Genomic DNA, 11607 nt, shown 5'->3' on the forward strand with positions numbered 1-11607 from the left:
TGAATATGAGTGAGTGATCTGTATGTGCCAGAACAGGAACAGTGATGTTATATTTTGCTGCAATTATTTTCTGGTAGCAGGTCTCTGCCATTCAGTAACAGCAGTAACCTATCTACTCTCAGATATATATTCTGGAAAAGTCACAGAGGTCTTGTGGGACTGGTACCTTTCACTCTTGTGTAGAGATTGTTTTTCAGCCCCAGAAAAACCTGGAAGTGATGATCTGCAAGGGCACAAGAAAAGAATCATGATGCCATCAAGATGGACAAATCCAAAGCGATTGAAGATGTCAGAGACATGGTATTGGACGACCACAGGACCACTGATTCCTCAATTATTTGCTCATTGAAGTCATGCCACAAAACTCCTGTAAGGGCCTTGTCCATTCAACATGTCTCTGCATAAACAGGATCCTGAGCTCTAGGGAATCATTTTAAAGACTTATTGTACCTGGGCAACAGACATGGGCTGAGTGTTGGGATGGTCTGAAGAATGATCTTCTGGTCTGGTTCGGGAGCTCCAAAAAGTACTCTCTTCACCAATCGACAACATCCCCAGTAGGGGTCAACAGCTCCCTACCTCCACAAGCATGAGCCGTAGACTGCTCTCTCTTCCAGTCATCAAATACTTTGTCAAATATGACATGAGGCCAAACACAAGTTCTTCTCCATAGCTTCTCCTATACCGGAGTTGTTGCCTCTGCAACCACAGAAGTTTCAGTTCTTCTCACCTCCCAGCTCCTGTCTGACACTTCTAGAGATACCTGGGTAAGATGAGACTAAAGTCCTCCTTGATTTGAAAGAAAATATCTGTTGTCTAAACAAACCTAACCCTAGATGCTTCATATCTAAACTATTCCTTTGTTTAGTTTTTAGTTTAATATTTCTCTATCAGCCAAATAAAAAACAAAGAACGTAATTCATATTTGATGAGACGCAGCTTTATTCAATATTTAAACAATGACTTTGTTCACATGTTAAATGATTTCAATTACAGATCCACAATCTCAGTTCAGCAAATATAACAAACAATCATCATGACAATCACATTTTTTAAAACCTCATAGTGCTTCACGTATGTGTAGATTTGAACAAGGTTTCCTTTAAAAACATATGAATGTAATCATAGATTTCTTCCTCTACAAAGTGATCAACAACATATCAGTGTTAAAGGAAGGTCTGCTGATTCATCTGCTGTGAAGTGGAAGAGAAACAACAAGACACAAATACATCAATACAAATATTCAGCAGACATTTAGAGCTCAGAGAAGTTTACATTGTCATGGAAATAAAAGTCAAGGTAGTAGCCATAATGTTTGACTGACAGCTGATCTTTGTGCAGAAACACCACAACAATGAACTGTCAGCAACAAACATGGAGAGAAAACAATTTGATGAAGAGAAACACGGAATTTAACTCTCTGCTCCTGAAGTTACCTCTGTCTACTTCACTTGAATCAACTCAGCACTTGATCCGGTCCAGCCAATCCAGAGTCCAGCATAGAGCGGCTGAGTGAATGTGGTCTGGACTCTGTGGAGGAGAGTCATGGTTTCAGAGACACTGTAGAAGGACAGAATACCTGCTCTGTGATCCAGGTACACTCCTACTCTGGAGGAAGGCGGACCTGAGACGGGAGTTTGGATGTTGTTGTTCACAAATGTAGAAATGTCTATGAAGTAATCTAATGTCCAAGATTTGTCATTACGTCCAAATCTACTTTCATCCCCTGCTCTGCTGATATTCTTGTATGTGACTGCTACACCAACTCCTCCACTCCTTTCCACCTCCCAGTAACAACGTCCAGTCAGACTCTTTCTACTCAGGACCTGCAAACAATCAGTGAATCTGTCTGGATGAGCAGAATAAGACTGTTGTTTATACATAAATGTTGCTTTTCTGTTCCTCTCAGACAGTACCAGATATCTGTATACTGTGTTTGGATCCAGTGTGATTTCACATGAATACTTTAAGAATTCATCTCTGGTCTTTGGCTCTGGTTGTGGCAGTAAAACATCCACTTCAGTCACTGTCAGTGAGATGTTTGTCCTTGTCTGTCTCAGAATGTCCTGTAGTTTCTTTCTGAGCTCTATCACAACTGGTTTCACATCCTCAAAGTTCCTCAGAGGACGGATATTGATGCTGGATGAGTGTGTAGATTGACTGAGTGGTGACAGGGAGGGGTAGTTGTGTAGAAACTGGTTGTGATCCTCTGTGTCTGAGAGCTGCTTCAGCTCAGCGTCTTCCCTCTTCAGCTCAGTGATCTCCTGCTCCAGCTTCTCCTGAACCTCTTTGACTCGACTCTCTTCAGTTTCCTGCTGGGATCTGACCTGCTGCTCCACATCAGAGCTTCTTTCCTGGATGAGACGGATCATCTCAGAGAAGATCTCCTGACTGTCCTTCACTGTTTTATCAGCAGAGTGAGCGATGGCCTTCAGCTCCTGTTGAAGCAGCTTCACATCTTTCTCTTTGTCCTGGATCATCTGCTGGATGTTTTGTCGTCTCACCTCCACCTTTTTCTGTCTCTCAGTCCTTTCTGCTGCAGCTGAGACGGTGTCGTGGCTTTTATGTTCATCCACAGAGCAGAGATAACAGATACTCTGCTGATCAGTACAACAGAACATCTTCATCACCTCACCATGACAAGAGCAGATGTTCTCCAGGAGCTCCTTGGAGGGCTCCACCAGCTTGTGTTTCTTTAATGGAGCTGCATCATAATGAGGCTGAAGGTGTTTCTCACAGTAAGATGCCAGACAGACTAAACAGGACTTGAAGGCTTTCAGTTTTCTTCCAGTGCAGACATCACAGGCCACATCTTCAGGTCCAGCATAGCAGTGATCAGCAGGAGCAGCTTGGAGTCCAGTCTTCTTCAGCTGCTCCACTAAAACTGCTAACATGGTGTTTTTCACCAGGACAGGCCTCGATCTGAAGAGTTGTCTGCACTCAGGACATCTGTGGCTTTTCTTCTTGTCCTCCTCATCAAAGTGGCTTTTAATACAGTTCATGCAGTAGCTGTGTCCACAGGGAATAGTCACCGGATCCTTCAGTAGATCCAGACAGATGGAACAACAAACAGTTTCTCGATCCAGCTCAACTGCTTGGTGCGCCATCTTTGCTCTCGGTGTCAGTGACACCCGTGAGTTTCACTTCTCGAGTTACCCGAGTAGTGAAACTAGTCTGACCTCTGATCTAAACGTCATGTGTCTGTGCAGTGAATGGGGCCAGTCAGCTCTTACACTTCACCACATGTTGTGCAGATCTAAAGGGGAGGGAACCAGGAAGTACGTGGACAGGGTGGAGCTGCTGCGTGTGAGAGCAGGTAGTAGAATGAGGGCGTTCCGACTCTGATGAGGAATTCCCGAGGTGTTCAGAGATTGTTTCCAGTTTCCTATTCTCTAAAAATCTACAATAATAAAAGGAGACCACGTTTTTATTTAAAAGCAGGAACAATCAAACATACCAAGTATTATTACATATTTTAATTAATTTCATCAGATTTAACCTGAAACTATGTCATGTTAGCAGCTAGCAGTGCCCAGGTTTTTGCAAATTAACAATATTCACTAGAGAAAGGCTGCATTCAAATGCATGTCATTTTATTTGAGTCTAAATCCTGTGAAATGTGAGCACTAGGGGTTGAACGACTTGGGATTTTCAACTAATTTGCGGTGAAAGTCGAGTCGACGTTGACTAGTCAATGGTGTCACAGATAAAAACACAGTAGAAAGTAATGCTTTACAACAATGAAATGTTCTATAAATATGAAATGAAATGTTCTTGACCTGAATACATACTGCAGCGTTTCACGCAAAAGAAACTACGGAGGCTTTTCTGAAAGGTAGACAATGGAATTCACGGACAAACCTTGTGCAGCCTTCTTCTCTCCGTTACTGCAGGTGAGGAGGAATTACCATTTTTTACAACCTGGACCTCATTTCTGGCATAAAACACGATCGTTTACTTACTAGTCACTGATCACGTGACAATAACAACATGGACGTCTCCATGAAGAAGACTGGTGAAGAGTCCAGTGGGTCGTTGCAGCAAACTAACAGCGGTTCATCAAGTGTGTGGAAATGCTTCACTAAAGATGAAGCCCATACTACCGTGGCATGGCAGTCCTGAAATACAACTAAAGTACTACTGCAGAGCATCTGAAAAGGCTAACACTAGCAGAGGCAGTCAGTTAAAGGGGAATTATGTTTTTTTTACAACCTGAACCTTATTTCTGGCATAAAATATGATTGTTTACTCACCCATATAACTTGATGATGTCATTTGGAGTTGTTCGGAAGATATTTAGATCCACGTATATCCAAAGACTCCAAATGACACCAAAGTTATATGGGTGAGTAAACAATCATATTTTATGCCAGAAATAAAGTCCAGGTTGTAAAAAATGGTAATCCCCCTTTAACTGACTGCCTCTGCTAGCATTAGCATTATCCTTTTCAGATGCATTGCAGTAGCACTTTAGTTGTATTTCAGGCCTGACGTGCCACGGTAGTATGGGCTTCATCTTTAGTGAAGTATTTCCACACACTTGATGAACCTCTGCTAGTTTGCTGCAACGACCCACTGGACTCTTCACCAGTCTTCTAGGAGGCGTCCATGTTGTTATTGTCACGTGATCATTGACCAGTCGACTTCCTGCTTAAAGCGTCATGGCACAGCAGTGAAGTCGACTAGTCGGTACAACCTCTAGTATGCACTTTCTGCTAATAATCCCCAAATTGATCATTTTGAAATGGACTGGTGACCACAGATGATTAATTTAAAAAATAACATAACATTTGTCATTGTCTCGTCCTCCTTTGGCCGTTTGGGCAGGCCTGGACCATATCCTGGGAACCACTAGACCACACCGACTAACTGTAGTAGCTGTATATCAGTCACATTACATATTTTACTGTTGGATAAGTTTTAATACGTTAACATTTCTGTACTTTTACTCGAGTTATTGCAGGACTTTTACTCTGAGCGTATGAGTAATTTGTAATTGTTAAACTTTATTTACTTCATAAAAGCGATTTCAGCTCAAAGATCTGTTGATATCTAAGGTCAAGGACGAGGTCTAGGCGAGGCCTCAGCAGCCGTACTCGGCCATCCTCTCGGGTCGGGCGGACTGACAGGTGCTCGGCGGGGTGAAGACGTCGGGGTCGCTGATGCCCAGCTCGAGGTTGAAGAAGCGGGTGGAGGTGGTGACGCTGCTGTTCCTGACGTACGTCTCCTGCACCGGGTAGCAGTCCTTCATGGTGTAAACGCCCACCCAGGTCTCGTCTGATGGAGAGACGAGGAGATGTCATGGCAGCTCAAAGAGGAACAGTAGTTTCAGGCTAAATGCGGCAAAATTGAAAAGCGGCTCATTGCATGGTGGCATAGAGACGATGTACTGGGGTGTATGCCTGGGCACAGCCAAAGCATATGCCGCAGCATGCTTTGAGCCACTTTTCAATCTCAGCGTTTCACCTAAAATGTGTTTTTAAATTAATGATCTGTTGAAAACTGCGAAGAAAGTAATGATAACAGTCGTCACAAGGATTTTCCGTAAATTTTCTGTGTTGTGTTTCAGTGAATGTTAAAAACCGGTCTTACGCTGGCGTGCCGGCTTCCTGTCTGACCACTCCTGAACCTCCACGTTGTCCCCGGGTCCGCCGATGAAGTACTGGTCCTCGAAGGTGGAGTTGTCTGGGATGTCAAAGGGATCCCAGGCCTCTGTCAGGGCAATCTTTGAGCAGTCCTTTGTCTTCTGGTCAATCTGGAACATCACCATGCTCTGATACAAGTAGATGTATTCGAAAAACCTGAAGTGGGAGGAGAGTAAGCATCAGGGAAATAAGGTTACAGGGTTCTTTAGGGGGAACTGTTGATAGGTGGTGTTGTATGCTGTGAAATCTTTGGATTGACCACATCAAAACATACGCCAATCCACCATAACATTAAGAACATCGGCCCAATATGCTGTGTAGGTCCCTCTGAGCCCTGAACAGGGGAGGCATGGACTCCTCTAGACCTCTGAAGATGTGCCATGGTATCTGCTAACAGCAGATCCTTGAAATCCTGAGCGTTGTGAGATGGGGCCTGCAAGGATCGGACTTGTTTGTCAAGCAAATCTCAACAGGTGCTGGATTAGACCAAGATCTGGGGACTTTGGAGGCCAAGTCAACACCTCGAACTTGTTGTTGTTGTTGTTGTTCCTTAAACCATTCCTGAACCGCTGGTGCTTTGTGGCTGGACGGGATGGCCACTGGAGTCAAGGAATACTGCTTCCATGAAAGAATGTACACGGTCTGCAGCAATGCTTAGGTATCTGGGGAATTTGGAGGCCAAGTTAACACCTTGAACTTGTTGTTGTTGTTCCTCAAATCATTCCCTGAACCAGGGAGCATTATCCCGCTGAACGAGGCCTTCAGGGAATACTGTTTCCATGAAAGTCTATTGATGGTCTACAGCAACGCTTAGGTAGGAGCTTCTTCCCATAATGCATCCTGGTAGTAACTGATGCTCACTTGTCTATTACAGGAGCTTTCATCTGTGGACAGGGGTCAGCATGGAAACCCTGACCTGTCTGCACCTGCTCAGCCCCAAATTAAACAAACTGTCTGTTCTAACTCTTTTCTATCAGAAGCTGCTAGTCTGGATCGGACCACACAGGTCGGCCTTCTGTCCCCTCATGCATCAAGGAGTCATGTCGGCCCATGGCTCTGCCTCTGGCCACAGACATTAAAAACACAGGTTTTCACGTAGCTTTGGCAGATTACTGTTCTCTGCAATCTGCGAAACAAGTTGGGGCTAAAGGCGCTCTGCAAACTAAACAGATCAAAGTCGATCAACAGGCTGAGTCCTTGTTTACCAGCCAGAGACTATTTCACAACTCCAGACTTCAGTCCTGCCAGAGTCTCTGTGCACAGCGCATGAAACTGTAAGCGGTTAACGTGGAGTAAACCCACAACACTGCAGATGATAAAATACAAATATATTTATATCAAAATCTGTCTAAGTCACAAACTGATCAAATCTTGTTACAAACTGTTCAAAACAACATTAGGAAATGGTTTATTAATTATTAATAGACCCATTAAAAGCGTTTAACCACTGTAAGGATTAGCTCATGAGGAAGGCTGTCTATATCAACTTTTAGGTTGAGAACTAAAAACCTTCTTTACCTACTGTATAAGAATATTTATGAATGGTATAATCCAATTAGGCATTATAATTCTATATTGTTTTATTTGAAAAAAAAAATAATAATAATAGATAAGATTAGGAGAAATTAGGAGATATAAAAAGATAAAAAAAAGCTTGTGTTTTTATTCTAATTAATTTATGTTAATGCAAACTATTGCACTTTATTATCATTCCTATGTATATAATATATATTCTCCTGTCTCTATTTCTTGTACATTTGTTTATATGCTAATTCTGTCAATGTTTTGCTTTTTTTTTTTACTATTTTTATTTTATTTTACTAGATTTTACTTGTATTTTTTTTATTATTTTATTTTAATCTTATTTTGTCTTTCTTTGTACTTGGCTCTCAGTAGTGTTTTTTTTTTTTTTATGTGCAGCTAAACTACTATGACTAATCATTTTCCCTTGATGAATAAACTCTTTAAATCTAATTTTTATAGTTCAAATTAATTCATAAAAATAAAAAAGAAATGATATTAAACGTGTTTAAATCTCTTGCCTCTGACACGGGGTGTGTTTCTTGTGCTGCTGCAAGACTCGGATCCTCTGGTTCAGGCCGTCGTAGGAAACCGCAGCCCGGTTGTTCCTCCCGGTGCTGTGGTCGTACAGCACCCACCTTCCCTCCCACTGCAGCGGGGCGGCGCAGGGCCCGTCCTCCAGCCGCGGGAGGCCGAAGACAGTCGCCCCCGCGGCGGCCAGGAACAGCAACAACAGTCGGTGCATTGCGTCTGGAAAATAAACCGGAGTCCCGTTAACTGCACCGGTTGTTGTTGATGACGGGATGAACCTGCTGCCGTCAAGCTGGACACGGTGGAGAGAGTTTCTTCCGGATGTGACTTTCAAAATAAAAGTGGAAAAAAAAAAAAAAAAAAAAGCAATTAAAACCGTAAAAAATGCTCAATATTAATAAATAAAAAAATAAAAAAATAACCTGTTTAGAAGTATAAACCGGTTTATTTGTTTGGTCGCGATTATCCTTTCCGCCACAAGAGGGCAGACCAGGCTTTACTTCCGGTCCCTTTCCTTTTCGTGGTGTCAAGGTGCGGCGCGTCCTGATGACGTACCCTCGCTCACCAACATGGCGAAGAAACAACGTGGGAAAACAGGCTCTTCGTCGAAGGACAGCGAAAAGCCGACAGAAAAGCTCAACTTGGTGCTTGAATCTAGTGACGATGAGGCTCCAGAGGAGGTCACATTTGAAGACTCCAAAGCGGAGGCCTTTCGGAGCATGAAGCAGGCGCTGGACACAGCTAGAAGGTAGCTAACACCGCTAGCTAACGGAAGAGACCGTTAAGCCAAATTCAATTCAAAACAATCGGTATTTAAGCGTTTCTCGAATAATAAACATAATTAAAGCACCGTACGTCGGGTTGCATCACATATTCTGACTTTTTGGGAGGCACCCTTCTCTTCGGCAACGTTTGTTTTAACTAAATATGTGTAAATGGCTCATAACACGGGTAACACAATGTGTAGTTTTGTTTTGAAATGCTGGCTTGGACTGCCTGAACGCCTACACCGAGCTTGTTGAATGTGAGCACTATAAAGAGTATAAATCCAGATAAAAGCCGCTGTGACATTTCTTTGTTATCAATGAAACGTTTATGTGTTTGAAGGGAGAAGGAGCTGCTGAAAGAGAAGAGGAGGAAGAGACAGGAGCTGTTTCAGGAACAGAAGGTAAACTGGTGACACTTTTGCATCAGTAGCACGACTATAGTAAAAGAAAATGTCTTTTTAATTTAAATGTCTTTTTAATTTAATTTACCCATAACCTTCTAGCATCAGTGCTTTTTCATTTCAACATGTACAGTTGTAGTATTTTTTATCCACTGGTGAATTAATTTCATTCTCCCCACAGAAACGGAAGCTCTTACCGGCCGACGTGTTGGAGGAAATCGACTCGGCTCCTTCGAAGTGAGTTTAACGCTGCAGCTCTCTCTCATGTCATTCATGTTCTCCTCCGTCAACACTCACGTCGGCTCTATTTTCCAGGAAGCAGAAACAGCCTGAAGGCGAAGGTAAAGGAGCTTCTGTCAGATCTTTGAGCTTTTAGCTGACCTGAGGGTGACTTCTAACTGAACCTGTGTCTCACCCAGATGAGGAGGAGGAGGAGGAGGAGCCCGAGGAGGAAGTTGAAACGACGAAGAAGAAAAAGAAGAGAAGTGGGAAACTGGCACACTCCAGAAAGTGAGCAAATACTGAATCGTGTTACTTTGTTAAGACGTCTTGAGTAGATGGTGTGTAGGAAGTAGAACAGGAGGGCAACGCTCACATTTAAACCTTAACTCGCCTCCAGGCTTTTAGAACTGAAGACTTACAAGAGACTCTACAAGTTCAGCTGTCCTTGTTTTAGCTTGTTTTTTAACCAGATGAGTGCTCGCTGACGTGAAGCAACCCCCACCCAGCTTTGCCTCTTCCCTGAGCTCTAGTGTTGTCTTACTCAGTCTGAAGGGGAACTACACCGTGGCGACGGTGAAGGAGCGAGCGACGGCGTCCTTCCAGCTGCAGGCGGCCGAAGATTTCCTCCAGTCCAGACTGTACGGAGCGGGAAGCTGCAGGAGCACAAGTAAGACGCGGACGCTGCAGCTTAAATGTGCGGCGGTGCTTCTCAAGTACAGAAATGGCCAGTTCATTAGGTACACTGGTGAATGCATCTTAATATAACAGTCCTGCATTAAATCCTAATTCATGACTTCTCTAATGTTCAGTTGATGTGGAAACGGTCAGAAAGGTGGAAATTCAACTGGATGATCATGCAGAGGTTTCTGTAATTTAACCTACCCCTACCCTACATGTGTCGATACAACACAATACAATGCAGCAGTCCTGCAAGGGCTGGGTTTACGAGATGGAAGCTCTGGAAGATGTTGTAGAGACATCACAAATATCTGTGACCAATAGTTTTGTGGAAATGGTTCTGAAACGATATCTCTAAATGAATTGATATTAAATCAAATCGGGACCTTGTGAATCGGAAATTAGGGTTAGAAAGAACCCGGCCCTACTGCCACAGCTGAACTGACACCGGCTCTCCTGTTATTTGAAACTAACGCTGAATACCAGGACCTTTTTTTTTTTATTATGAAGACAGGATTTCGTGCAGTGCTGATACATAAATATATTTTAGAGTTTAGATTTTAACAAGTGTACTTAATGTCTGGTGAGGGAGTTTACATTCACTTTCAAATAACTAGCTGCTCAAAAAGATTTCAAATGCACATCATGTTTTAAGTACTTCAAAACCCCTGTTCACACGGGACTAGTTTTACCTGAGGACGTCAAAATGACACCACATATATACCTGCCCTATTCCTCCTAACAGACGTCCTGAGATAAACCTAATCCAGTGTGAATCAGCATCTGTGTTTTTACTTTTTCTCTTGCATTTCTAAATCACATGACGTCTCCAGGTAAAACTAATCCCATGAGAACAGGGCTGAAGAGATGAAGCTGCTCTTATTGACTGTTATTGTCATCGAGTCCCACTGGTGAACCGGCACTGACCGTGATCAGTCCTACTTATTATGTATTAAATTATATTAAACGCTCTCCGGAGCTCTAAATGTCGAGGGTCTCCTGCAAGCTACACTCTGTGGCAGTAGTCTGCGAGGACGATGATCTGTCTCAATTTGAGCTTTGCTACAGCGACGGCCTCGTCTCCCACCGAGGCGTCCTCTCTCCCGGGCGTCCTCCTGCAGAGACGGCGACATCCGGCTCTCTGCGCTGCGTTCACGTTTAACCTCCTCCTCCTGCTTTCAGGTAACGAGATGCTCTCCCTCCAGAACAAGAAGGGGACGAATAAAAGTGCAGCAGTGCAGTTTGTCAAGAAGGACTGGGGTACGTGCAGCAGAATAAACGTATCACTGAATATGTTCAAAGATATGTTATTTTTTTTAACCCTCATTAATCACTCGTCTCTTTGGTCCTTAAATTCCAGCCTCCAAGGAAAAAGCCAAAGCAGAGAAGTTGAGGAAGAGATGGATCCACAAACAGAAGGTTCCTTCCTGCTGACGAGACAAAACGGACCGAACGTCGTCTCCATTTAAAGCGACATTGGTCGCGGACGCCGTTGTTGAAGCTTTGGGCCGGGACTGTGTGCCGACTTTACAAAAAAAAAAACAAATGAGGTTTTTATTACCTGAAAAACCTTTAGGAGGTGGTTCATCTGAGTTTATGGACCGGGACATTTACACAGTAACACCATAACTGTGTGTTAAGGAGCAGAACGTTTGTGATCTGCTCTGTTTTTCTTTTCTTTTTTTTAATATTTACTGCATCAATAAATGCCCCTTATCATTTTCTGAATGTCTTCTGGTCCACCGACGAGCTTTTGTTTTTATGCAGATTCACTTTAAATCACATTTATCATTAATTAAAGCGTTTGATTAGAGATTAAGGTGAAACTTTAGCACCTTCTTG

General features: G+C 43.1%; 3 protein-coding genes across 5 annotated transcripts; 1 reads left to right on the top strand and 2 right to left on the bottom strand.

Annotated features, from left to right (window-relative positions):
• Positions 1 to 845: 845 nt before the first annotated feature.
• Positions 846 to 3134, bottom strand: LOC311489384 (tripartite motif-containing protein 16-like). Of its 2 annotated transcripts, XM_084546451.1 has the most exons (2): positions 1625 to 3134; positions 846 to 1530 (listed from the first exon to the last, which is right to left on the bottom strand). In XM_084546451.1, the coding sequence occupies exons 1-2, from the start codon at positions 3105 to 3107 to the stop codon at positions 1457 to 1459; spliced, it is 1557 nt and encodes a 518-aa protein (XP_084402577.1). In that variant the 5' UTR covers positions 3108 to 3134; the 3' UTR covers positions 846 to 1456. The 2 variants fall into 2 exon arrangements, with proteins under 2 accessions (XP_084402577.1, XP_084402576.1); XM_084546450.1 differs by having other exon boundaries at positions 846 to 3134.
• Positions 3135 to 3156: 22 nt separating this feature from the next.
• epdr1 (ependymin related 1) lies at positions 3157 to 9129 on the bottom strand. 2 transcript variants are annotated; one of them, XR_014699119.1, is made up of 5 exons: positions 9063 to 9129; positions 7688 to 7916; positions 5593 to 5801; positions 5015 to 5277; positions 3157 to 3400 (listed from the first exon to the last, which is right to left on the bottom strand). XR_014699119.1 is itself a non-coding variant. In XM_084546467.1 (4 exons), exons 2-4 carry the CDS (start codon positions 7909 to 7911, stop codon positions 5084 to 5086), a joined length of 627 nt encoding a protein of 208 aa, XP_084402593.1. In that variant the 5' UTR covers positions 7912 to 7916; positions 9063 to 9129; the 3' UTR covers positions 3414 to 5083. The 2 variants fall into 2 exon arrangements, 1 of the variants encoding a protein (XP_084402593.1); XM_084546467.1 differs by lacking the exon at positions 3157 to 3400 and having other exon boundaries at positions 3414 to 5277.
• nol7 (nucleolar protein 7) lies at positions 7987 to 11493 on the top strand. Its single transcript, XM_084546464.1, has 8 exons — positions 7987 to 8445; positions 8805 to 8865; positions 9047 to 9102; positions 9181 to 9206; positions 9285 to 9375; positions 9633 to 9754; positions 10948 to 11025; positions 11126 to 11493. Exons 1-8 carry the CDS (start codon positions 8267 to 8269, stop codon positions 11197 to 11199), a joined length of 687 nt encoding a protein of 228 aa, XP_084402590.1. The 5' UTR covers positions 7987 to 8266; the 3' UTR covers positions 11200 to 11493.
• The last annotated feature ends 114 nt before the right edge of the window (positions 11494 to 11607 follow it).

This window comes from Chelon labrosus (genome assembly GCF_963514085.1).
Source record: "Chelon labrosus genome assembly, chromosome: 6".
NCBI lineage: Eukaryota > Metazoa > Chordata > Actinopteri > Mugiliformes > Mugilidae > Chelon > Chelon labrosus.

What these genes read in the sequence shown, in the direction of transcription:
- LOC311489384 (XM_084546450.1), bottom strand. Translation starts at nt 3,107, where the DNA reads ATGGCGCACCAAGCAGTTGAGCTGGATCGAGAAACTGTTTGTTGTTCC.
- epdr1 (XM_084546467.1), bottom strand. Translation starts at nt 7,911, where the DNA reads ATGCACCGACTGTTGTTGCTGTTCCTGGCCGCCGCGGGGGCGACTGTC. An exon ending in AAACACACCCCGTGTCAGAG is followed by an intron (nt 5,802 to 7,687) that starts GCAAGAGATTTA and finishes CTCCCACTTCAG; the next exon opens with GTTTTTCGAATACATCTACT. An exon ending in CAGGAAGCCGGCACGCCAGC is followed by an intron (nt 5,278 to 5,592) that starts GTAAGACCGGTT and finishes TCTCTCCATCAG; the next exon opens with ACGAGACCTGGGTGGGCGTT.
- nol7 (XM_084546464.1), top strand. Translation starts at nt 8,267, where the DNA reads ATGGCGAAGAAACAACGTGGGAAAACAGGCTCTTCGTCGAAGGACAGC. An exon ending in GAAACAGCCTGAAGGCGAAG is followed by an intron (nt 9,207 to 9,284) that starts GTAAAGGAGCTT and finishes TGTCTCACCCAG; the next exon opens with ATGAGGAGGAGGAGGAGGAG. An exon ending in GGGAAGCTGCAGGAGCACAA is followed by an intron (nt 9,755 to 10,947) that starts GTAAGACGCGGA and finishes TCCTGCTTTCAG; the next exon opens with GTAACGAGATGCTCTCCCTC.